Source organism: Cladophialophora bantiana, assembly GCF_000835475.1.
Source record: "Cladophialophora bantiana CBS 173.52 unplaced genomic scaffold supercont1.18, whole genome shotgun sequence".
NCBI classification, from domain to species: Eukaryota; Fungi; Ascomycota; class Eurotiomycetes; order Chaetothyriales; family Herpotrichiellaceae; genus Cladophialophora; species Cladophialophora bantiana.
The window spans coordinates 84,495-109,788 of NW_015971592.1; the positions used below are offsets into that span (position 1 = coordinate 84,495).

Here is a 25,294-nt window from a genome sequence, read left to right on the forward strand (position 1 = left end):
GGAACTAAATGTCCTGTGTCACAAAATCGCCTGCTGCCGGTCGGATTTGATCAAACCGTGAAGGCGAAGGCAATGTCGTAGACATAATGCAAACGGACGGGGCAAACGAGAGGAGCACGAAGCCTGTCTGGTGCAGTTGGGACGTCCTAACCCCGGGGCCGATGGCCAGTCTCCTTCTTCAGCGAGGCGGGACAGGGCGGGACCAGGACTAGACCGGAAACTGTCTATCTGACCTTGCTCATCAACATGCATGAGACAGGCTTAAAGGCGAAGGAAGATTGTCCCATGTTTGTGACGCGAGGGCTGCAAGACAAACATCGCACAGACAGAAAGCAACTTGAGACAGGCGAATATCATTCAATTCCGCCATCAAAGCGTGAAAACTGGTGGTATCATCAAGCAAAAAGCAAAAGTTTCACGAACTTCCCACAATCTTTTTACATAGGGACCCAGTCATTGCTATGGTCATGAAGGAGCGCCTTGCTCGAATATAAACCTCTCCCGTTGATCAATACCTGGCAGATGGATCTGAATGTACTTATTTCCCACGGGGTGATGACTGCCTGGTCTCAGCAAACTCCATCAGGCACAAGATACCTAATCCAGATCGAATATGGAGTCTGCATCGTCAACTTTCGTCGTCATAGCGCTCGTTGTGCCGGGAGTCATATTCGGATCTTGACTTTTCGTCCGCCCTCTGATCGGCACTCCAAAGTCATCTTCTTCTTCGCTATCATCCCTTGGCGCCGGAGGTTGGTCTGGGAAACTTGTCCTCCTCCGATGTGTTTCGGGTCTGCGAAACAACTCGCCACTAAGTAGATCACTCACCGTGGCACCACCGGCGATGCGGGCTAGAATGTGGACCAGCAGAACAACCGCTTCGATTGGCTTGACCAACGCCACGTTAGCGGCTTTCTGGAGAAATTCGGCAGTAAAGGGGCTTCCATAATTTGTTGGGGAGGGAGAAGATGATAGTAAGGTCGTGGACGGCGGGAGAGGAGAAAAGGATCGTTTGATGTTCAAGCGCCGTCTCAATCCTTCTTTGGGAGGTGAGGATGGGGGTGTATGAACCTCTGGCCAGGATGAATCGGACATGGAAGATTGCGCGAGACCTGGAGTTGAAGACTTGTCCATTGAATCGCTGGTTGAGGGCCGTTTCTTAGGACTCCGTTCGGATTCCACAGTGGATGCCGTGATCGTAAGCTCCGAAAGACCTCTTTGGTGCTGATTTCTATTCAAAAGGAAAGGAGTGAACTCTTCCGCATGAGGCGCTTGGTCAAAGTCGATGACTTGAACACGTTCATTAAGCGGTTCTTGTGTTGCAGAATCTGTCGTGTAGAAGGACTCCACACTCGACACCCTGCTAAGAGCACCCTCGTTCACGACGGCGACCACTTCATGCGCCTCAGAATCCTCTTTCTGGTGTAATGACGGGGGTTCCCCGGTGTCCTCTAAAGCAGCTGTTGAGGCCGACTCTTTCATGGCCTCTACCCCTGCGCCGTCGGTCAATGGCTCAATTGTTTGTGAGAGGGCCATCCCAGATTCGGCTTCAGTGGACACAGATGTTAGGCCCGCTGGTTCCGACTTGTGGGAAGCTATATCCACGGAAGCTTCCTTATTATCCTCACGATGCCCTTCTGCCTGTGCTTCCGCATGTTCCATAGCTGGGCAGGTCCTCTCGTGACGGGCCTGATTTTCCAAGTTCTCCTCTGCTGGCTCTCGTACATTTGCATCGTCCGATATTTCGCCCACAGCGCCTGGTTCGGACTGTATTGAAGTCGCCTTCACTTCAATGCCTGGTTCTGCTCCAGCTCCGACCGTTGAACGATCAGCGAGCTGCGCAGGTGATACATCATCCATTGCTTCAGGTCGACCGCCTTCGTATTCGGATGGAGATGACTGGTGCAGGCACGATGGTGCTTCACCGGTGATAGGCGGCCGCTGCGGTTGCAAAGCATCATCTGTACTTTTATCAAGCCTCTGCCTGAAATTAACTACCTCATGATCCTCCTCGTGCTGCAGTCCATCCTCGCTTGACTCGTCATACTGTCTCCTTTCATGAACGTCCTCACTAGAAGCCACACTAGATGGGGTGGAGGACCGATAGCCATCGATTGCCGGGCGGGACCGAGACGAGCTTGGGCTTGGACTGTAACCGTAGTCTGACCCACGGCGCCCATAAGTCTGAACGGATGTCAAGCCGTTCTGTCCTTGGAAGCTCCACGATCGTGGATTCCTCGTCCTTCCCACCGGCAACGGGTCGGTGTTTGGCGTCACCGGTTCTGGTTGCTGTTTTCTTTTCCATGTACCCTTCCTTCGAGGCGTTATTGCATCGTCTGGAAGATCCACGTGAAATGCGCGCTTGAAAGGACATGGGGTCCTTTCAAACCGGAGTACTTTTGGCAGCGCGGTTTTTAATTCCTCGACCTTCTTCTTGTCCTCTTCTGTTTCCGAGGGCAGCTCGATTCTGTAATATCTGAACTTCCCTATGCGCAAGACGAATTTCGATTCGCCGTCGACACACCAACACTGCGAATTACGCATGATGGTGTGGATGACCTTCTGATCGGCGGATTTAAGGAAATAGCTGGAACCACGGACCTTCTCTATTACTATAGGCCCGGTGGAGGCCAGGATCTCTGAGCGCGATCGCCATGGCAGGGTCTCTACCGTATCAATGGGGTAGTCGGCATCGGGCAATGTCTCCTTGCTTTGTGGAGGGATTGACTCCTTAGGCGGGGAGAAGGCGATGATGCGCGCAGAGGGATGGGAGTATAGGATATCGGCATCGGCGTCTGATTTGTCCAGGCCAGCTTTTTCATGAAGGGAGAGTGCGCGAGAAGGGACAGTAAAGGACCTGCGGTAACTTTGGAGGGGAGGAGGCTCGCCGTAGGATGGAGGTGGACTGGCCATACTGCATTTTCACAGGCTGCAAGGATCACATAAAGATGTTGTCAGGGTGGAACTGGGTTCCAATGGTGAAGATGGTAGGAATGAGGCGGACTTTGGCAATGTTGATGCTCATCACTGCTCTAACAAACCTCGCAAGATCGAATAAGCCACAGCGCCTAGGATTACTGTGGTACCTCGCACAGAGGAGCAGCCACATGCCGTCGGAGAGGGAACCGGCGAGCTCGCCCACAACTACTAGTGTCTTGGCGCCATGAGGCTGGAAACTTCACGTGATCCGCACGCCATCGAGCCACGATCTCCTCCCACCTCCCCAAACCTTCTGGAACGCGTCGGCCCAAAGCCTAGCGGTAGCAAACATCTTGCGACACTATGGGAGATGCAGGCCGCTCCACGTATCGACGCAGCAGTTCGCAAACCACGTTGCTGCCATTGGATCATGAGGCTATGCAGTGGATATTCTTGTGCACAAGGCTGATATGCTGCATGGCGCTCCGCATGCGACGACCAATAACGCGTAAGATTCCTGTTCTGGGATTAATGCCTCGACGTCTTGCACCTTCAGCTCGTCGACATCTCTTCTTGCAATTTGAACCTCGCACCACTGAAATATCATGTCTTCGCTCGCTTCTCAATATGCTCATGCGAGCCGCAGCAACACACGTCGACGCTGGAAGAGGCAGGTCCAAACATTTCGCATTGACATTCAAATTCATTAGCCGCGGGACCTATGCCCGACGAGGCCACAGATGCTGGCATGCTCCAAGGGCGCGTTCGTTGCGACTCTAACACGTTGAAAGCAGCTTTTTCCATCTTTGCAGGTAGCCTCGTCCATCTGTCATCTAGGTATGTTGCCTTCAACTCATCTGGCGCTGGAACTCTCCTCTCTTTGGAAAGTCTATGCAAAGCAACGACTATATAAAGGAGCACTTTTCTTCAAGTATGCCAGCCTTAACATCTTCAGACTACCTTTTCTGTGAGCATAAGTACCCCCTTCCAATTCACCATACCGCGAATTCGTGCATCGAGCCAATTCAGCTCTTTTGTTTTTGGTAATGGCTTCCAACGGGTCATCAAGCAGCCCTGGAGGCCTCCCTCCACTTCCGTCACGCAGCAAGGCGAAGGGATACAGGGGCCATGTCGTGGCACCCGCCCAGTCGACCGCAAATCTCCGCCAAGCCCAAGCCACAACGCTCCAATTCGAGAATGACACCGTCAATTGGCTCACTTATGAGTCCATTTATAATATGACGAGGTTTGGTTCTCACAGACAGCATGTACAGCCATTTGGCCAGCGGCTAATCTCGCTCTAGTACACTCATACGGACGAGGTGCGCCCCATGGGCGTTTACAATATGCCTCTCAGCAATCTAGGCATCATGGCCGCTAGCAATGTCGTCGATGTGGACACAAAGTTGAATTCCTTGAGGGCAATTTTCTTCCCCTCGGAGTCGTTGTCAAACGAGAACCTGAAGCTGCTGCTCTACAGACCGTGGGATTCTAACAACCCGTCCTACGATGCCGAATGGAATGGAAAGCTTCCTGGCATTGTCAAAAAGATCGAAGATGAGGCCGAAAAGAAGAGTCAACACCCTCCTCGAGCCCGTCTCCCTGCGAGTATTCTGTTCATAATTCAAACTCAAACAGAACTAGCCCCATCCAAGTACAATGTGGTCAACAATGACGTCTCGGCAAGATGCTTTGGTATGCGCCACAAAGATTCGCCTGCTGGTGTTGATCCTCTCAATGACAAAATCCCGCCGGAAGACCAGACATGGCAAATGCGGCAGACAGCCTCCAGAAGTTGTTTCTCAGGACCAACACCCCCCGGCACTTCTCTCCCAACTGGTCTCAGCCCCGCTACGGACAACGGGAGGTGGAATTATGTTGATCGCAAAGAGAATGTAGTCCCCGGCGGCGCCAAGAAGCCATCCGCCACTGCTTGTGACATTCGTCGGAAGGATCAATGCTATTCCGTCAAGACAGGTATGCTCCGGTGGCCAAATTCCTTGAACCTGTGTTTTTAATTATTCGGCAGGAATTGTTTTTGTTGGGAAAGACAATCAAGGGGCAAGCAAAGTCAAGAACTTGGGTAACAAAGCTACGCTGGAACCAGATACGGTTGTGGCCACTCTGCGTACCGAGTTCTTGCTGGCCATGGATCGTTACTACGAGACCCGAGGCGTAAAAGTCCAAGTCACAGACGCCAAGAAAGCACTGGTCATTCTTCCCTAGGCCTTGACAGCTACCTGTCTAAAGTCCACTCTCGTGGAGGACAGTATCCCAGTGGAGGTCAAGAATGACGGATTTCAATTCCGTGACCTCAGTCGCTTGGATCCAGCGATGCGCTATTTCCCTGCTCTGAGCATGCCCTACGTGAAGGGAAATGGCAATCTCACGACTTGGCAACCCCAGCAGGAACTCAGTGGGAATGATTTCCAGGCTTGGAAAACTTACTGGTCGACGAAATACGCCGCCCGCATCGGCGAGACCAAAGCACTGCTGCATCTTCTGTACGGCTTTGCGCCTCTCACCTCGAACATGCAGAACTTTGTGCTCGAGGTGGACCCGAAGGACCCAAAGACGCTCAAGCGGGCGGTTCTACTGGATGTGCTGGACTTCCGTTTGCACACGAGCTGGGTCCGTCTCGCACTGAGCGCCGAAGGTGGGCAGGAGAAGGCGCTGCAGACATCTCTGTGTGATGTCAACTCGCCGCTCAACCTAGACCCAAGCCTTCCCGATCGGATCAAGAATTTTTCTCGTACGAGGTCTCGACAAAGGCACCTACGTCTGAGTCAGAGGACGTGAAGATGCTGAGCACCTCAGAAACGGGAGCCTACGCTCCCCTAGATCCAAACCACATTATAAAAGTCCAGCAAACCCAGAACAACACCACGGTCGAAGTTGAACAGATCAAGGAGGCCAAACCGAGCGAAGTGCTCTAAGAAAGGGAGTCACGCCACCCTCTCAGTGCGAGCCATTTTAGAGCATGATGTACTGACGGCCCGCAACTAGACTCCAGTTCTTCAGTGGGCTACAACTCAACTTTTTCGTCTACTCTGCACCTTATCGCGGCGACCGAATCGCCGCCCAGGACACAGATCCCAAAGAGTGGAAGCGATCTTACGCTGCGATGCTGGATTGGGGCCTTGTGCATGCCATGGCGTTCGTCGATACTGTCAATAAATCGAACACTCACAGACTACCCTAGCATACCCGTGAAGCTCAAGTACCAAGGCAAGGAGCCCAAGGAGTATGCAGGCAAGGAAATCACGAAGGAGTTTCTGAGCGAACTAAAGGTCAATGACTATAATAAGACAGTGGAAAATCCTTATCCCCGAGCGACCACTATGTTTTCGCTTACAGGTTTGAAGGCCCAACTCGACAAGACGAACAGTCGCGAGGATCTGGGAGTGATGCACAAGCAATTTGCGCGTGGGACTTTTTGGTATCGGGCATCACTGAGGACGCAATATACAAGGACTCTTTCGTTCGGAAAATCCTGCGCGATTTTCTCCGAGAAAAAACAAGCACAAAGTGAATGAATTGCGATCTGGTGATGCTGACGTCCAGCCCGTTACTGCGTCAATAGCTCTCTCAGTATTATGTAGTGACTGATGTGGTTAGTGACTGATGTGGTTATCAGAAGCGTCAATCCGCGTTCATTTACATATTATCAAGCCACATACACCACGCTGTTATAGGCTCCAGGTTGTGCAGAGAACGAGTACGTGTAGCGATTCTCCCACCTCGGCGGCGGGACGGTTAGTGTGCTTCAACTGTCATCGGAACATGGTTGTTCCAGTCCTTTTAGGTGCAGCTCGGCAGGCACGAACAACCTTAGTTTAAGCTTACTTTACGTTGTCCAACTGTCACAGGTTTACTTGAATATCCAGAGCACTCATCGTGTTCGTGCCGTCCCAATGCAGCTCAGCCCTGCTAGAGCTCATCGACTCAGCCAACCAACAAGTCATTGCCCACAGCGCCAGATGATGTGTCATTGGGCGGCAAAGCGACACATCACATGGCCGACAGACCGCCCGCCCAGTGGTAGGCCACTCAAAGTAGGCGACCGGTGAGGGCGATGCGACTGAATGCAATGGCAGGCCGTCCGATAATAGGCCGGCCCGTGATGCGTTAATACCTGCATATTAGCGGCAGCATCAGCGGTACCAGCAGTGGTTATACCTGGTACCTAGCTTCGTGAATAATATACCTATACGAGGTACAGAGTAGAACGTTGACCGACGACAACGGCCTGTAAAGGGAGGGCAGAGGGCTAGTGGGCTGCGCTAGAGCGAACTAATTCGGCATAGCGATCGTCATATTAGTACAGTATGTTTTAGTGTAGCGGCCCAGGGGGTGGCCGTATGTATAAGGGAACTACCTAAGCGGAATGCAATGGCCTTCAAATTCTTCGTTCCTGTGCAAGTTTCGAAATTCTATGTTCGTTGGCGGACTTTTCTGTGTACATAGCTGAGCAGCGGGCTCATGTTGGTCCGTGCACAGATCAAGTTCGCGTTGTGGCTTGCCTAGGGGTGAACTTCAGCTTCAGCGGCGGCAATGTCAGTGTGAATGTGTCGAGGACCTCAGTGTCGAACTTGACGCCATCTTCCCCGTCGGCAAATGCAATGTCGAAGCTCAGAGCAGCACGTGACAGGACCATGCGAAGTTCCATCATTGCAAGCTGCTTCCCTACGCAGCTGAATGCCCCTATTCTCACGAATTAGCACCCCGTGATCCTACGCAGCAGGGAGGGCTCGAAATTGCAATCCTGGAGATTTTTCGAACGTACCTTTCGAAAACGGGAAAAAGGGCACTTTTTCCACGCTGATCTGTCCCCATCTCTCGGGGATAAACTCCAAGGGTCGCTTAAAATACCGGGCATCTCGCTGCAGTGTGTGCACGGGGACGCCGACGACAGTGTCTCCGGGAATGTACACCTCGTCAATCTGGAGCCCTTGCGGAGGCGTGATTCGAGGAAGACCACCTGGCACAGGAGGTTTGAGGCGCAAAGATTCGTTGATGATGTTGTCCAAGTACGCAAACTTGGCCTTTTCGTACGTCCAATCTTTCTCACCCTCGGGAAATATGGTGTCGAGCTCTTTCTGAAGTTTTTGCTGCACGGCCGGATTCTTTGCCAGGTAGAAAAAGGTGTTGGCGAGAGCGGCGGCGGTTGTATCACTGTCAAAGCATTAGAAAACAGGACTGCGCTCAGGGGCACCGCAAGTTGGTGAACGATGGTGGCATACCTTCCAGCAATGATGATGAGGCGAGTGTCCTCGCTCAGTGCGAAATCTGATGGCGGTGCGGACTGGTCGTTCTCGTACTTGGCCTTGATCAACCAAGAAATAACATCACGAGGCTCTTGGTCCTTGCCCGTGGACTGAAAACGACGAAATACAACGCGTCAGCGACTTTCACAAAGCTCCTAGATTTGGCGGAAGATGGTCACTCACCCTCTTCTTCTCTTCGAGCTGATCCCGGCAGTATCCCATAAAGTCCTGAAAGGTACCGGCGATTCCGGGAATGGCACTGAAAAAAGCAAGGAGCCAGGGGAGGGTACCAAGAGTGCCGATCGTGATCATTTGGTCATGCAACCCCTTAATGGCTTTGTGTTCACGGCCGGTGGTAAGCATTTCAAAATCCTTGCTCAACCCGATGTCGCCCATGACATCAAAAGTGTAAAACATTGACCACTCAGTGATGTTCATCGGCGAACCTGCTGACGCAGCTATCCGAGATAACAAGAGATCTGTTTTGGCTTTGACGCGGGGCTCGTATGTTGAGATTGCTATCAGAACAAAAATTAGCATCTGTAGGCTAACGATATGAATAGTGAGCCACCTTTGATGCTAAAGCCGCGGTCCCAGGCCCGTCGCCTTTGTCGTTGGATGTGCATATCGCGTGTCGAGTTGATGGAGGTCTTGTTGATGTCGTCTGATACTTGGCTGTACCAGGGAGACTTCGGCAACTTGGAAGGAGGTCCATACACGAGTTCAATGGCTGAGGCACGATTGATTGAGATCTCGCGAGGACCTGGGGGCAAGCGTCAGCAGTGCACCTCCAAAGGGACGATCACGTCCTGCGTACCGATCCGAACGAAGTCTCCGTACTGCTTGTGCAAGGCCTCCACTTCGTAATTGAACTGGACTTTCTTCATAGATCTTTTCAGAGCCCAAAATCGAGATAGCTTCGCCCCCCAGGGACCAGGAAACTTCCTCAGCCGGTGGAAAAACAGCCGATAGATGGCAATACTGCCATACACGCCGACGAGGAACGCGCCATCCACGATGAAAAGTCTGAGCGCTCCCGCAAGTATCCCATGTTGTCCGACAAAGGCGTAGCCAAAGAAAGCCGCGGTATTGAAGCCAGAGAAAAGAATAAGGAGTGTCCATACTCGATTGTCGATCTCGATTGGGCGTATACTGTGGTGGAAGATTATCCCCAACACAAAAGCGGTCGCAGCAGTAACTCCGAGCTCGACGTTCAGGGCATATCTGAGGAGGTTTATGGTCCCTGGCTCAACCTCCATGCTTGGGCGAAGGACTCCCCCGGGAGGAATATGTCAAGGAGGAATCAACTATCACACGCGAAAAAGGAGAAGCGGTAGGGTCTGAAGGGTACCAGGGGAACATGCCGGGTAATAAAGCGTATTGAGACGGTGATCTCGACAAATGATAGATGCTGCCAGGAGGGCTCCACGAGTGAAATGCATCCTACCGAGATCTATCTTTCGAATGCCACATCAGCAAAGAGATACCGGAGGACATCCAATTTGCTGATATCTCAGTGGCTCCGACTCACCACCATGGGATCGACTTCGCTGGGCGAGTCGAGTGGTCGGGGTACTGCCTGACTGGTGGTATGTTAGTATGTACCTAGGCAGAGTTTTACTGGGCCCAAAAGAGGGTCCCGAGCTGGGCAGCAAATGGCCCGCCTAGTCTGGGTCTCGCTTTGCCAGGCAGGGGCACAGACGGGGTCAAGTCTAGACTTTGAATATTGACGATCTTTGGTTCCAACGGCACAGTCCAGAGACGTCTAAGTAAGTACGTACGGAGTATGACTTACACCATCCATGTGTAGGCTGTCCGGGTTGTGGGGTCGCGCATTCTTCATGTGCTTCACCACCGTTGCGAGGTTTGCAGATCTCGATTGATGCTCGTAAAAGAAAGGTGGTCGTTAAGGCGTTTATGTAAGTGGTCTTATTCCCATACCAGCGTGGGAACGGAACCGCTCTGTCGCAGTTAATTCAGATTTGTCGTTAGAGTCGGAGGCTTGGAGACAGGGATATGGATTTTAAGTACTTAATGTGCAATGGCCTCCATGGAGAACCAGGTTAGATGTTGGGCTTGCCTGCCTCGCGTGCTGCTGGCCCAGTCGGCTGGCGAGTGACGGTCCATTTTGCTTCTCCTAGGGCGGAATTTCATACAAATGCGCAGAGGCTCAACGCACATCAAACAGGACTTCGAAGGCTTGGACGGAGAAGGCCGGGGAATTGAGGGCCATTGCGTCTCCTCCTTCGCTGATCAGTGGAGTGCATTAGTTGTATAAGTAGGTATACCTAGCCTTGGGCCACGTCGATTAGCCCACCGTAGTTGGCAAGCTTTCAAAAGAAGATTCTGTTTTGTTCAGCACACTCCGTACAATACCAGGTGGTCGTGCTCGGGGTAGTCCTCCCAGGTATTTTGCTTGTCTCCCCTTGATGTTCCATCCAATATCACGATTGTGAGTTGGGCGTTGAATCCAGGAGGTCCACGCGTAACCATCTCCACTGTTGTACCGTATTATGTTAGTTTATGCAGATCACAACGCTCGGCGCCACTCGCTTCGAGCATGGGAGATGATGAAGGGGCCCCGAGGGCTTGGACACGATTTAAGACCGACTCTGCTTGCTTCACGCTTGCTGACGGTAAGTCACAATATAGGGCTCCATGTACTAGAGGGGAAAGAACGTAGGTCGAAAGGTCCAAAGATTGATTGATTGTATCCTTGGAAGAGAACTACCTCGTAGTTAGAGGCGATATTTGTGGGAGGAAATGCTACAGTGACAGTCATGTGATCATCGGCCAACCTTCCCTTCAAAGTCGGGCCCAGTCTTCTTCAGAGGACACACCAACGGAACGTCCCCGACGAAACGACACATCTTGATCTTGTTAGCTTCCTGTTGATCTTTTTATGGAGGTCGCGAAGGACCACATTTTAGCTCCAGCAATACGCAAATAACGCCATTCCTGCAACGACGTTGACCAGAATGGCTGCCGTTGGATCGTGGCAACGTTGGCGCGATTTCCTGCTCCGCGGCCCGGCTCGCCTCAAGTTGATGCCATCAAACTGTCCAACGTATCCCTGCCGTACAAATAACCTTCCAAGAGGATGATTGGATGCAAAGGCTTCCAGTCCGGCTCGTATTCAGGACCAAGTCACACGAAGAAAGCACCATTGCAAAAGTCAAATCCGGTCATGTTGAATACCCCCATTTTCTATCGCCATTTTCCAGAATCTCCCCCCGAAAGGGGAAGTATCGCTTATTCTGGGCCGTTTCAAGACTTGGGCCTACTGAATCCGGATCCGCGTTCCCAGGGCCTCGCCTCTACCTAAGTACACCCAAGCCCTTCTGGCTGGCACGAATGTTTCTCGACGGGCAATGGGCTTTTGTCGATCACTCACTCTGCTGAGGATACATGCAAAACCTCCTTCCCCAGGCGCCCTTGTTCGCGTTTCATCCTCTTTTGGTACTCTCGCACCGAGTATGTCCCATCCTTTCCCCTGTCCATCCATATGCTCCATTCTGCACCTGTGCGCAATGTAAGAGCAAAGCCAGGGATCCCTGCCCGTCCGGAAAAATTCTCAACAGCTGGCCTCATAGCTTCTGTGTGTATTTTGGGATTGCGTTCTCTGTCTATTCCCACATATTGAGTTCAAATTGCTGTTTGTACATCAGGCAGAAGGCGTTTTTTTTGCCCGTTGCTTCTTCCTCGATAGTTGTGACTGAGCCACGATCTCTACCAGCTCGATAATAGCTCTAACTTCAGTTATAGAGACGTTTCTGAGCACCAACAAGGGCTTGCATGAGTATCCTCTACTGCGCACTATCCCAGCCTTGTTGGCCGTTTCTTCAGGCCCAAGCGGGGAGTGGCAGGCATTCAAACCCAATTTGCGTCAGGGTTTAGGCTCTTTCTGAACAAATTTTTCGCCCTCCCCAATTTTCTCTATTAGGACGATTAGAACTGGGTCAAGTTTCTGCGAACTTGCAGGTTCCCTCCGGTGCAACGGTTTTTGGGTCCCAGGAGTGTGATCGACGCTCGACGATCTTTCAACGACCCACGGATTGAGCCTTGTCCAGGTATTCCCCGAGGATATTTCTAGGTTATAGTGTCTCTTCATCTCAAGAATATATAGACTGATGAACTGTCATCGGGAGACTTCAAGCCTGCCGCCCAGAAAGGCTTCCTGTCAACGGCGCCGCGTGACCTGAAGAACTTGATTTGATATCCTTCTTCATTCAAAATGGTTCAGCCACACAGCCTGCAGTTGATCTGCCACGTCGTTATCAATATTCTTTTCGCCATTGGCGAAGGAAGCATCCTTCTCCGACTATGGACAAGAGGCGTTATTTTGAAACAGCTGGGCTGGGATGACTGGGCGATGTTCTTTTGCCTTGTATGAACCTCTCACTTCTGCCTTGATCGATGTCCGGACGAGAACTAACGCAGTGAAGTTCTTCAACGCTGGTCAACAAGTGATATTGTATTTGTTCCTCAATCACGGCGGTGGCCGGTAAGGTTCATGGTTCAGCCGGGCTTCGTCTGTGTTTGCTGATATCCCCCTACAGACAAATGCAGGAAGTCCTGGCAGACGACCCCAACAACCTGACTGTCTTGCTGAAGGTCAGTTTCAACTTGACGCTCTCGTTACAACCCCAGCTAAACATGTGTGTTAGGTGCTCTTTGCCGAAGAAATATACTACATCTGGATGCATTTCTGGATCAAAATCTGCTTCCTGCTCTTTTACCTCCGTCTAGCCAGCGCGAGAACGTTCCGGATGCTGGTCTACTGCACGATTGGACTGACCGCTGCAATCACCGTCACCATTTGGCTGATATATTGCCTTCAATGCAAGCCTCTACAAGCCTTTTGGTATCCAACTCTATATCCCACGGCAAAATGTCTTCCGTCAAAAGTGACATACTTTGTGCCAGGAAGCTTAGTAGGTCGACATCTTCAGAAGACGCGTGGTCTTTCCATGGGCTGACAATGACGATTATAGGAGCTCTTCCTCGATTGCATCATCCTATTCCTTCCAGTCACCGTGTTTTGGGGCCTCCAGATGACCTGGCGCCGACGACTTGCCGTGTACTCAGTCATCACGATGGGAGGAATTGTTGTTGTCGTGTCCGGCCTGCGACTGATCGTGGTCAATCAATTTGCTACCAACCCTGATTTCACCTACATTCTCGGACGGATGATCCTCATCTCAGCAGTCGAAATCCAAGTTGGCATATTCGCCGCAAATATGCCGGGCATCAAAGCATTTTACACAATTTGGAGGAAAGGCGAACTATCTTCTAATGGAACAAAGAAATCCCAAGGTAGTGCAGGCGTTGTCAGCAGCGGCCAGGCACATCAGCTCGCGACGCTCTGGAACAAGCGTAGTGACAAGAACAAGACGGTCGAGGATGACAAGACCACTGATGGTGATGGCGACGGCTCTGAGCGCCGCCTTACTCGGGCAAGGTCGTCCGAAGAGTTGTCTACTGCGGGTGGAAAGGGTACGATCACCGTCGCCACAGAATACAGCGTGGCAGAAGATGAAGAGTATAGACGTCCACGGCGACACTCGCACTATCACAACACAGTCCCGGGCAATTTGAAATGAACTCTGAGTTCAGCGGTGAGAAAGAGCCTGATGCAGCAAGTCGTGACAATACAGAAACTTGGGACGAGCACACCTGGAGCCGATCAGCGACAGCTACATTACCAAGTATTAGCAGGATAAGGATATCGAAGATGGAGACCTATTCAACTTCACGGCGGGAGGGTCGATAGCAAAATGTAAATTAGGGATATACCGACCAGCGTGTTGGCTCCAACAGTCCCCGCAAGGTGCCGCAAGCCCTCTTGAGGCGAGAAAAGGTGTTACAAACTAGCCCTTCTGCGGCTAATTGGGTCCAAGGGCTGGCGGCAGACAAGGGACCGGCAGGTGTGGAAAATCAGCAAACAATAGAAAATCATGTGATGGTGCTCGAGTAAGTCAAGCAGTCAATACAACACGCGTGGTGGTAAGGCCACTTCTCGGTGCTTGCAGTAGAAACAGGGAGCATTCCATCCCTTTCCGCGCGCCAAGTCTGGGGAGCAAGAAAAGCTCCTCTGTTTCTGTACTACACAGCATCTGGCCTACTTGTCATTGATACCGCACTGTCCGCCCCCCTCGAGATCCAGTCTTCCACGAGCAGCAACGAGTATACTCGTGGCTGGGGAAAGGGACCTCACAACGATGGCTCAGAGCTTCCCTCATACGGTGCCAAACTCGATCCTGCGCCGAGTGACTGACATGGCATCACCAGGTGTGGCTTATGCGCATGGCCTGTAATGCTGCTGGTATCTGCCGGTTATCGGACATTGCAGTCCGAATCCTATTTCGAAAGGCTATACCGAGATATAATGGTAACTTCTATCGTCAGAGAAACTGACATTTATAACAGCTATTTACCGCAGTATCCGCCATCAACAATCAGACATGCCCCTGAGGTGAAAGTATTTGATGGAGCGGCCAGAAAGAGCATCGCGGGTACCAGATCTCGAGGTTCACCCCATCTTTGCGCCGGTACTCGGCTCATGAGATATTCAATCATCTTCGGGTTGTCTTGGTATTGAGCGGTCATGGAAGTCCTCATAAATCCCGGGGCTATGCAATTCACCTGGATACCTTTGCTCGCCCACTCATTGCTAAAAGCTTTGGTCATCTGCAGCACGGCGCCCTTGGTGCTCGAGTAGACGCTCGTGTTGAAACCGGCTTGGTAAGAGGTGACGGAAGCAATATTGATGATTTTGCCTCCTTTGCTATGGGCCATGAGTTTACGGCCAACTTCTTGCATAGAGATGTAAACTGCTTTCGCATTTACCTCGAACAACTGGCAAAAGAGGTAAGTTCCTGATACTTCTTGTGATACGAATCGGGGCCTATTGGGTTTAGCCTCACCAGGTCGATTTCATCGTCGGTTGCATCCTCGCAAAGATTCCGCCGCATAACACCGGCGACATTGATCAAAATATCGGGCTCAACCCCGGTTTTCCATATCGACTGATAGCATTCTCGGAGATTCTTGGCGTTTCGTAGGTCGCAATGGAAAGTTGTGATTTTGCCTCCGACTTCTTCGACAGCGGTCTTCAAATTAGAGGATAGTGGGTCATTGGGGGCTTCAATGGAAATGATATTCGAGACCCCTGCCTGGGCCAGCGCGCCAGCCAATGCGGAGCCCAAGCCTCCTGTTACGTGTGAGTAACTGGGCAGGACAGGACTTTCAAGGGCTTTGGAGAAACGTGGTATTACCTGTCGCACCGGTCATGATGGCGATCTGCCCATCGAGGGAGAACATGCCGGTGAGATATTGTGCTGGCGTTGTTGCCATGATTGCTCGAATACAGTCGGGGTTCTGCCGGATGGGGAGGTAATTGAGTATAATTTGCGGATAATCCGTACCGCACAGGCGACTCCTAATATGGGAACTTCGGAGGGAAAAAGTACATTTCCCAGATGCCTCGTCAGATGAGCCGAGAAATATAAGGTACCTCGTGCCAGGGGTGAGGAGTAGCCAGTACAGCCGGGACCGGTGCGGAGATGTATGGGGAATTCATCAGATATCCATACCCCGCTTCACGTCTTTTTTTGCTTCTTCAATCACTTACAGGCGTGCAGAATCAGCGAGTGCGCTTTTAATATTTGGAGGAAAATATATCTTGGTGATCTTGTGCGACAAGGGTCAATCCCCAACGATACTGCGTCTAATATCCGAAACCCCTGTGGCTGTTCACCTTCGTCAGGCTCTCTCTCAATTCTTAGCGGGAATTGAGGAGAAGATGGTATTAGGTGACTTCCTCGGCTCACGGAGAAGAATTTACCTTTAGGTATAGGAGCAGACGGGGCGTAGGATGACAGCACTCCCAGGCCTCCTTTTTGATGCAGCCTTGCCACCGGGCAGCCCGGAGTCCATATTTCGCGCCAAGCCCAGCCTTGTTGGAGACCCCTACAATGACGAAAGTGCTCTCAGCGTCATCTCTTCCTTCAAGCTCGTGTAATGTGCCTTCAATTTATGTCGCAGCTGTCGAAGAAAACTTGCCTGCAATCATCAAGACATCGGGACTGACTGCCTCTTTGGCTCACTCAGCGTCATGTCTAACTTTGACCCAAATGCGATCCTCCGTGGAGCGCAACTCACCTTCGTAGGCGCCCACCGAGCTTTGCAAAACCCAGAGCTTTTTACCACGGCACACTACCGGCAAGCCGCCATTGCTGTCTGCGCAGGCCTCGCTATCCAAATAATTCTCAATATCCCGATTTATGTGGTCAAAATGCTCATCTGGATAATATCGTTATTCGTCAATCTCGACCACGAGACGTGGGACGACAAACTCATAGCGGGCTTGGACTTCATCTCGAAATCCGTGCTCCAGATTCCATTCTTCCTAATGATGGTCATGGGCTCTTTAACCCCGACTCTGGACAACCTATTCATGGAGTCCTTGAAATGGGTGGACACCACATACGTGCAGAAGCACAAATCCGACGATCCGGCCACACTGCGGGGAATGTATTACCCAACGCTCAAGATGTATCCAACGCACGGCGGCAAGGAGAAGAAAGAAAAGCGATCACTCGTTGATGGAGCCATTATCTTTCTTACGAAATACGGGCGACGAGCCGCAATCTCTCTGGCCATCTACGCACTCACCTTCCTCCCTGGGATTGGCCGCTTCGTTCTCCCCGCCGCCTCATTCTATACGTTCAACAAAGCCGTTGGGCCCGTGCCTGCCGGTATTGTCTTCGCATTCGGCCTCATTGTCCCGAAACAATACATGGTCCACTTCCTCCAAACGTATTTCTCGAGCCGCAGTCTGATGTCCCGCTTGTTGGAACCCTACTTCCACCGCATCCGCTTCACGAAGCAGCAGCAGAAGGTTTGGTTTATTGACCGCAGCGGCGTCTTGTTTGGCTTCTCCGCGGCTTTCACAGTCATGGTAAAGGTGCCCCTCCTAGGCGTGCTGATATATGGCATTGCGGAAGCGAGTACCGCGTATTTAATCACCAAGGTCACGGAGCCACCACCGCCACCAGGGCCGAGTAGTCAGGAATACATCGAGAGTGAGGTGAGGTGGAAGAATAAGCATTTGTTCTTGAACTTGCCCTTGGAGCGGTTGGATGAGTTCAACACGCGCATGACGGGGGCAGGGAAGGTCGGGAGAGTGGAGGGTACGGAGATCCCCAGGAAGAAGTTTACATGAAGGTGGATGTTGCTTCAAGAAAGGTTGAACGGCTGGTTGGAGCGCTACACACGTGGGAATTTCTCGTGGGGGGATCAAGCTATAGCAAGTTATGGAAACAACAGCAGGTCTGAGGGGAAAAATAGATGAGATGGCGCAATGGTTGACTAGGAATACATTTTGATTGATCATTGATGTGGCCTTTTACATCTCCGACGTAATCCGCGCACCAGCGCATGGGAATCACCCATTGTAGAACCCAGGAAAGATAGACACCTCCGCCAAAGGAGTGCCGCCCAGTCCAAAGAATCTCGGAGCAATCAGCTCACTTATACTCGTAGAAACCCCTGCCGGACTTCTTGCCCAGCCATCCAGCATCCACGTACTGCCTTAACAGCACGCTGGGTCTGTACTTGCTATCCCCTAGACCAGCATGTAGCGTCTCCATGATTGCCAGACAAGTATCTAGACCAATAAAATCGGCAAGAGTAAGCGGGCCCATGGGGACATTTGTACCATTCTTCATTATATTGTCGATGTCCTCTTTCTTTCCAACGCCCGTCTCCAAGCAAATGATGGCTTCGTTGATATAGGGCATCAGGATTCTGTTGGCGAGGAAGCCGGGACTATCCGCCGAGACGGAGCAAACCTTGCCCATCTTTTCGCAAAATGCAACGGCGGCTGCGAGCGTTTCTGGAGAGGTTTGCAGACCCGAAATGATCTCCACGCCTTTCTGAACGGGCACTGGGTTCATGAAGTGTGTGGAGACAACCCGCGACGAGGCAGAGGTATCTGTAGGATCCTTGGTCGTTGCCCGCGCAATCCTGGTGATACTTATACTCGATGTGTTTGTAGCGAGAATGGCATGCTTAGGACATATCTCGGCCAATTCTGCGAAGATCTTTTCCTTCAATGAGGGGATCTCGGGAACGGCTTCGATGACCATGTCCACGTCTGCTAGATCCGACATCTGGGTGGTGGGCTTTAATCTCTCCTTTGTAGCTTTTGCGATCTCTTCGGTAATCTTTTGCTTCGAGACATCTTTTGCGAGGAGTTTGTCGGCGAATGTGAGGCCTCGGTCGAGAGATTGTTGGGATGTGTCCACGAGCGTTACAGGGACTTGGGCTTTCTGAGCGGCGACGAGTGCAATTCCGAGACCCTGTGTTACCGTTAGAAAATCGTAGATGTCCTTTTACATTTTCCCATACTAGAAGCATACCATTTGACCGGCGCCAACCACACCAAGCTTCTTCACCTCGAAGCCCATTGAGGGCGAGGAGGAGAATTGGCGGTTGAAAGAGGCGAGCCTCTGCGAGGCCACTGTTGACTTTGAAGAGGCCATCACCCTGGATGATAACCTCGACCACGAAGCCATTGTGGAAGGATCTGTGCGCTGTCTCTGCGTATACTTGTAGACGAATTCGCGGTGTTGAGCTAGCGGTCTTTAAAGATGCCGACATGCCTCCAAGCTCCCAAAACGCCGGGATTTCTCCTTGAAGCACCCGCCACTTGCCGCCACGCAGGTCCCACAAGTCAGCGAGACAAGTGGCCCTTATCGCGGACCGAGGCTTGACGATAAGGGCTGGATTGTGCGTTTGGGGTCTCTATGATCTGCCGGATCCTTTTTACGCGTCAAGGGCATCGAGACGCGTCTCTGCCAACCTCGACCGCTTCCTGAGTCAACGTTCTGTATTCTCGCAACTACGGCATGACTGAACAAAATGGACCCAATCGACGAGAATAATCCCTTCAGCAAGGCTCAGACCGTTCATCCTGAAGTCCGAGCGTATGTCTACAGTCTGGTTAACGCCGTACGTGTTTCTCGGTTCTGTTCACAGACCAAATATTCTAACGTCGGCTAGCTTGGTGGCAGTAGTACAGACGATGATGGCCACTACGTCCTCGGCGACGATGCGCTCGCGTGTCTGCGAGATCTCAAGCGCTGGTTGAAGCTGTACGACGAGAAGAACAACCGACTCGACGTCGCGAGATGTTTGGCGGAAGCCAAGCTCGTCGGGGGAGACCTCGTGCCAATCCTCGCCTCATGGCCCGAAGACGGCAAGGAAAACAAGCTCAAAGCCAGAGTTGCGCTGGCTTGCTTAGAAGTACTCGTGCCCTTGACATGGCCATTGGAGACTACAGGAGAAATGACTCTGAACCATCACCGACATACACCCTACATTCAACAAGCGCAAGTCATCTACAAGGCTGCGATCCTGGGCTGTGATACAAGCAGTATCCTCCGTCAGGTAGTGCGAATCGGCCTTCCTTCGATAGCCGTGGCACGGGACGAGCGAACGAGTCGGGACGAGGGCATTCTCAAGCTCCTGCTCTATTTCTTTCGAAACATCGCCGTCATTCAGCAAGTTCCAAATTTACCTAGCCAGGGTCTGGATTCGGAAGTCTCCAGATCTGCGACTATAGAGGCATTTAGGGACCAAGATGTCTTTGCGTTGCTTTTGACCATCTGTTCAAATATGGGCGAAGATTTCAATTTGCAGGATGTCATTGTGTTGGACATCATCTTCAACTTGATCAAGGGTGTTGACCCAAAACGACTGTGGATGACCCAGCAACAGAGGAAAAGTCAGGGTATCACTGATCTCGGGGCTGCCCTGGCTATGGAGGAAAGCAAAAACCGAGAGGCGAAGAAGCATCAGTGGAGCAGACATGGCCGCTTTGGAACTATGCTATGGGTGAAGCGAGACGGAGAAAAGATGTCGGCCGTTTCGGGTCAAGATAACCTCAAGGGTGATCAACAAGCACTTTTCAACATGGACAAGTCGAAGAAATGGAGTAAGCCTCAACAAAAACGCAGGGACATCGACCACACTATCCACGATTTTGACCACGCCACACATCTCACGGATTCGGCATCTGAGAAACTACGGAATTTTGTCGACGAGTTCCTCGATTCTGGATTCAACCCCTTCTTTACACATCTCCGCAAAGCCATCGAGCGAGAAGCAGAACGTTTGCTCGATGTCAATTATCGCCAGTTCTTCTATGCGGTGGCATGGTTTCTCGAAGCCGAGCGCATCCGACGTGAGACGCAGAAGAAGGAAGTCAAGCCAGACAAAGTCCGAGATGACTTCAGCGATGAAAGCTATTCAATTGTTGCAGCAGTTCTCAATCAGGAAACGTTCATTATGCTAAATCGATTCATGCAAGTGTCCTTAGATAACAAAGAGTGGCAGGATTTAAATGCCTGCATGCGATGCTTCACTCAAGTTTTGCTTACAGTGCAAGAGATGACACAAAGCCCCTTGGAGGAGGACCAAGAAATCGCGGACAACATCCAAAATCGAATCTTTTACGAGGAAACGACGCATGATCGGGTAGTGGAAATCCTGAGAGGCTACAAGGATCAAGGCTTTGGTTACCTCGATGCCTGCACTGAGCTGGCGCACGTCTTCTTGCGCATGCTGGAGAGATATTCGAAAGAGAATGTTGACCTGCAGATACGCTCTCGTCGGAGGGCGAAGAAGAAGCGGAAGGAGGAAATGAGAAAGGCGGCTCAACCTGGTGACGATCCTACTGCAGATGATGAGGACTCTGAAAATGAAGACATTGCCGATGTTGTTCAGGTCTCCAAAGAACGAAAATTTGATTTCAACCGATTCGCAGCAAAATTCTCCACCCAGAACTCAGTCAACACCTTTGTCTCTCTTACGACATTCTACCGAGATCTCAGCATTGAACAACTCAAACGGGCACATCGATTCTTTTACCGAGTGGCCTTCAAGCAAGATCTGGCTGTCCTGCTGTACCGCATTGATATTATCGCTCTTTTAAATAGGATGATCAATGGCCCAGACGGTCTTGACAAGAAACACGCAATGTACAAAGAGTGGTCGGAGTTTGCAAGACAGGTGTTCAAGAAAATGTTCAAGAAGATTGATCAAAGACCGGAACTGATAGTGGAAATGTTGTTCAGCAAGATCAACTCGACATTGTACTATCTCGAATATGGCCAAGAAAAACAGACAATAGCAGCAAGCCGAGCTCCTGCAGAGCTAGAAGTCAGGCCAGCACCCGGAAGAGATGTCAAGGAGCAGATCGGAATCGTCGTCACAGTTCTGTTGAAAGACGGCAAGACAGACCTCGTGCGATGGGTCAAGACAATGTTAGGAAACGCCTTTGACGAAAGGCATGCTTGGGAAGCAGAGGCCGAGGCACGGAGAGCGGCAACCGTCGAGGCCGCGCGAAGAGATGGTGAAGATCCCCCCGAAAATGTTGATGTTGGTAAGCCGTCATACATCACTGTGCATCCTTCGTCAGAGAATATCAAGCTGGCAATGTTCAAGAACGGACGATTGAAATTGTTGATGCGCCTCGTTGACTTCGAAATGCTCGGAGATGAAGACGTGCTTGGAGTGAGCTGGATTGTGCCTGGGCACGTCTCAGCTGGACAACTTGCAGAGTACAAGGCCACAATCGAACAATATGAACAAACGCCTTGGCAGGGGGAGGACGAGAACGAAGAAGCTGAAGATATGATCCGTCGTGCAAGAAACAAGGAGAAAACAAGTCAAGATGATGAGGATGATGCACCGCGTAGCGCATTCATTGATGATTCTGAAGGTGAAGAGGAGTTTCTTTTCCCCGATAATCCACGGAGAAAGAAAACCAAGAATATTCTTGCAGAACTCCGGGCAAAGCGCAAAAGAAAGCGAGGCGAGGATGATGACGGCGAGGACGACATCGACGAAGGACTTGCAGCCGAAAGAAGAGCAGCGCGACGAGCAGCTGCATTAGACAGGCGACGCAAGATCAAGAGTGAAGCTTACATCAGGGACAGCGACGACGAATCAGACGAGGAGAAAGATCGCCTATTCTTCGAGAAGGAAGAGCAAATGCGAACGAAGTATGCAGAGAAGATTCGTAACGAGCTTCGAAACCAGGCCAGCCTAGGTGCCAGTGAGAAGCAGTCCAAAACAGCAAGCAAGGGAGCATACAATAAGCGGATGCCTCTAGCCGATGAAGAGCAAGATAGCAATGACGATCTGCTTATGGCTGATATTGATGACCACCACACCGAGACAGCTTCGTCACAGCAACCAAGGGCGTGGGACAGCGAAGATGAGGCAGAGGATGCTGGCAATACTCCAATGTCATCCCAAAGTGCAACGGCGAATGTTGATAGGAGTGAAAAGACAATTCTCAGAGAGCTTAACCAACCACGTGCAGCCGCAGACTCTCACCACAAGGCTGGGCAAGCAGAGGTAGAGCTCAGCGATGAGGACGACGATGTGATGCCGACAACGAGACGGCGGCAGATGATCAGGGGAGGCTTTATTGTAGACAGTGATGATGACGACTGAAAACGAATGTCCATGGCAGCAAGTCATGTAGAGAGATGTCGCTGGGGACAAGTCAGTTACACTGGGACAATTAGAAGTTGGTTCTCATACGACTCTGATAACACCAAGAAAGCAGTTCGGTGTCACAGGTTTGCGTCAGCCTCGTAGCAGAGTCTTCATTGTTCTTTCATTCTTTCAATCACCATTATTCTTCTTCATATCAGTCCTCGTGCCTTGGTATTCTGTTCAGTTTTGTGCTTGAGAATCGTCCACACATATCTAGTATGGCTGCCGATAATGAGATGTTGGCCCATCGCTCCCCAGTTTAAAAAGAGAAATGATACTCGAAGTGCCGCTGTTTGTATGTAGACGGATGGAGAGAACCCATGGATGAGGACCGATTTCTGAGAGTTTCCAGATACATGCCGTTTAGGGGAGAAAGCCAGAGAATTTCGCAACATGTCGGGATCCGCCGAAGGCCCTTGAACGAACATCAACTTGATGCCGATTGGCTGCCACCTTCGTCTTCTCTGGACCTTTTTGCTTGCTTCTTCTCCCATTCGTATTCCTGATAAGGAATGTCGTTCGTTGCGACCTTGAAGGAAGGAAAAGCTGCTGGTTTCCTGTTACTCTTGGGTGCTTTCTCTTCTCTATTTACATGCTCCCACTTTCACTGAAAGCTTAGAATCTCCTGGACTCGTTTCAGACATAAATTGCAGATAGAGGGAAAATGACGCAGAAACGAATTTATTTTGGTCGATTCATCTCCACACCGAAGCCTGATGAGCTTCTGATACGGACGGGCGCCGTGCTCGTGGATAGGAAGAATGGCAGAGGGGTCATAGAGAAGGCAGACTGGACTGTCAACGGGCCAAATGATGCAATTAGCAAGTTCGGCGTTGAGGCACCGGTTGTGACGGCCGGGGAGAGTGGATTCTTCTTCCCTGGATTTATTGGTAGGTCACGCTTTGCTGACAACGTCTCGCACAGCAGCTGTGCCTGTCTACGATGACAAAGGGAGCGACAATTCTCGCTGGCGTCCGAAGCCAGAAACGCAACGCCGACAAGGGGGTATTCGGGGAACAAGGCTGACCACTGTTCCAACCTAGATACCCATATACACGCTTCGCAATACCCCAATGCTGGAATATTCGGAAAGTCTACACTGCTAGATTGGCTGACCACATACACATTCCCTCTGGAATCATCACTTGGCAGCAAAAAATCCCCCATGTACAGCGACTCAATTGAGCCGCCTGACCCATTAGCTCGTGCCACAGCGGTCTACAACCGGATCATCTCCAAAACACTCTCGCTTGGAACGACAACGGCGTCATATTATGCCACCATTCACCTCGAGGCGACGAATCTCCTTGCTGAGATTGCTTTCAAAAAGGGTCAAAGGGCTTATATCGGACGCGTGTGCATGGATCGACCCGAAGCGTGTCCGGAATACTATCGAGACGAAAGCACTGAGCAGACGATAGCAAACACCAAAGCCAGCATCGAATACTGCAGAACTCTGGACCCCTCAGGAGAGCTTGTGGCCCACATCATCACGCCGAGATTCGCACCAAGCTGTCTACCCGAAACACTATCCCAACTAGGCGCATTAGCAAAGGAAGAGAATCTCAGAGTCCAGACGCATATCTCGGAGAATTTGAATGAAGTGAAATGGGTCAAGGAGTTGTTCCCGGATCAATCGAGTTACGCAGAGGTGTATGATCATCATGAGCTGCTGACATCACGAACAATCCTTGCGCACGCAGTGCATCTCAGCAAGGAAGAAATGCAACTCGTCAAGCAGAGGAAATCCAAAGTCAGTCACTGTCCCGCGAGCAATAGCGCATTGGGGAGTGGATTTTGCCCTGTGCGCACGTTGTTGGATGAAGGGGTTGAGGTCGGTCTGGGCACAGACGTCAGCGGCGGCTACAGTCCCAGCATCCTCGATGCGGTTCGAAACGCTTGCATTGTCAGCCGGCATGTGGGGTACTTGAATGACGGTGATAGCAAGTTCAACCTCAGTGTTGCGGAGGGATTGTGGCTAGCTACAATGGGTGGAGCGAAAGTGGTTGGTATGGAAGGACGGGTAGGGGGATTCGAGGAAGGCATGTACTGGGATGTGCAGGAGATTGTGATGGGGGACGTGGATTCCAGTGGAAGGGCAGCGGATACAGGGGTGGACGTCTTTGGATGGGAATCTTGGGAGGATCGGGTTGCCAAATGGGTGTGGAATGGAGACGAGAGGAACGTGAGACGGGTTTGGGTTGGAGGGAGGTTGGTACACGAGAGGCTGTGATGGGTCATGGGAGAAATAGATGCCACCATCAGCATATCCAACGGAGAATCCGGTGTCTGAGGTGGTGTTGATGGTGCTGTTCGTGCTGAATGGCATATGTCTTGCTTATGTAACGGCTGAGGCCCCGGTCACGTGATTATCACGTGTGCTGGCAAAGTAGTGGATATAATTTCCACCCCGAATACCAATCCATCCCTGTGCCTGCGCCCATCGTCATGCCTCACGTCTGATCAACTGCGGCGGCCAAAAAGCTTGAACCCTCGCAACCCTCTTTGTCATTTCACGTGCGTTTTTATTCGAT

The 25,294-nt window shown here is 51.3% G+C and overlaps 9 protein-coding genes across 9 annotated transcripts; 5 read left to right on the forward strand and 4 right to left on the reverse strand.

Annotated features, from left to right (window-relative positions):
* Nucleotides 1-597: 597 nt before the first annotated feature.
* On the reverse strand, nucleotides 598-2,913 carry Z519_10312 (uncharacterized protein; the record flags this gene model as incomplete). The annotated part of the gene is made up of 1 exon (XM_016768029.1): nucleotides 598-2,913. The coding sequence occupies one exon, from the start codon at nucleotides 2,911-2,913 to the stop codon at nucleotides 598-600; it is 2,316 nt and encodes a 771-aa protein (XP_016615497.1).
* A 1,337-nt stretch (nucleotides 2,914-4,250) lies between these two features.
* Z519_10313 (uncharacterized protein) lies at nucleotides 4,251-5,855 on the forward strand (the record flags this gene model as incomplete). Its single annotated transcript, XM_016768030.1, has 4 exons — nucleotides 4,251-4,896; nucleotides 4,949-5,094; nucleotides 5,146-5,671; nucleotides 5,737-5,855. The coding sequence occupies 4 exons, from the start codon at nucleotides 4,251-4,253 to the stop codon at nucleotides 5,853-5,855; spliced, it is 1,437 nt and encodes a 478-aa protein (XP_016615498.1).
* A 1,565-nt stretch (nucleotides 5,856-7,420) lies between these two features.
* Nucleotides 7,421-9,445, reverse strand: Z519_10314 (uncharacterized protein; the record flags this gene model as incomplete). The annotated part of the gene is made up of 6 exons (XM_016768031.1): nucleotides 7,421-7,623; nucleotides 7,706-8,094; nucleotides 8,163-8,296; nucleotides 8,370-8,704; nucleotides 8,758-8,949; nucleotides 9,004-9,445. The coding sequence occupies 6 exons, from the start codon at nucleotides 9,443-9,445 to the stop codon at nucleotides 7,421-7,423; spliced, it is 1,695 nt and encodes a 564-aa protein (XP_016615499.1).
* A 3,304-nt stretch (nucleotides 9,446-12,749) lies between these two features.
* On the forward strand, nucleotides 12,750-13,789 carry Z519_10315 (uncharacterized protein; the record flags this gene model as incomplete). Its single annotated transcript, XM_016768032.1, has 3 exons — nucleotides 12,750-12,800; nucleotides 12,854-13,120; nucleotides 13,181-13,789. 3 exons carry the CDS (start codon nucleotides 12,750-12,752, stop codon nucleotides 13,787-13,789), a joined length of 927 nt encoding a protein of 308 aa, XP_016615500.1.
* Nucleotides 13,790-14,615: 826 nt separating this feature from the next.
* Z519_10316 (uncharacterized protein) lies at nucleotides 14,616-15,542 on the reverse strand (the record flags this gene model as incomplete). Its single annotated transcript, XM_016768033.1, has 3 exons — nucleotides 14,616-15,044; nucleotides 15,113-15,399; nucleotides 15,464-15,542. 3 exons carry the CDS (start codon nucleotides 15,540-15,542, stop codon nucleotides 14,616-14,618), a joined length of 795 nt encoding a protein of 264 aa, XP_016615501.1.
* Nucleotides 15,543-16,302: 760 nt separating this feature from the next.
* Nucleotides 16,303-17,412, forward strand: Z519_10317 (uncharacterized protein; the record flags this gene model as incomplete). Its single annotated transcript, XM_016768034.1, has 1 exon — nucleotides 16,303-17,412. The coding sequence occupies one exon, from the start codon at nucleotides 16,303-16,305 to the stop codon at nucleotides 17,410-17,412; it is 1,110 nt and encodes a 369-aa protein (XP_016615502.1).
* Nucleotides 17,413-17,716: 304 nt separating this feature from the next.
* On the reverse strand, nucleotides 17,717-18,766 carry Z519_10318 (uncharacterized protein; the record flags this gene model as incomplete). Its single annotated transcript, XM_016768035.1, has 2 exons — nucleotides 17,717-18,550; nucleotides 18,611-18,766. The coding sequence occupies 2 exons, from the start codon at nucleotides 18,764-18,766 to the stop codon at nucleotides 17,717-17,719; spliced, it is 990 nt and encodes a 329-aa protein (XP_016615503.1).
* A 346-nt stretch (nucleotides 18,767-19,112) lies between these two features.
* On the forward strand, nucleotides 19,113-22,715 carry Z519_10319 (uncharacterized protein; the record flags this gene model as incomplete). Its single annotated transcript, XM_016768036.1, has 2 exons — nucleotides 19,113-19,202; nucleotides 19,254-22,715. 2 exons carry the CDS (start codon nucleotides 19,113-19,115, stop codon nucleotides 22,713-22,715), a joined length of 3,552 nt encoding a protein of 1,183 aa, XP_016615504.1.
* Nucleotides 22,716-23,424: 709 nt separating this feature from the next.
* On the forward strand, nucleotides 23,425-24,993 carry Z519_10320 (guanine deaminase; the record flags this gene model as incomplete). The annotated part of the gene is made up of 2 exons (XM_016768037.1): nucleotides 23,425-23,650; nucleotides 23,804-24,993. The coding sequence occupies 2 exons, from the start codon at nucleotides 23,425-23,427 to the stop codon at nucleotides 24,991-24,993; spliced, it is 1,416 nt and encodes a 471-aa protein (XP_016615505.1).
* Between the last annotated feature and the right edge of the window lie 301 nt (nucleotides 24,994-25,294).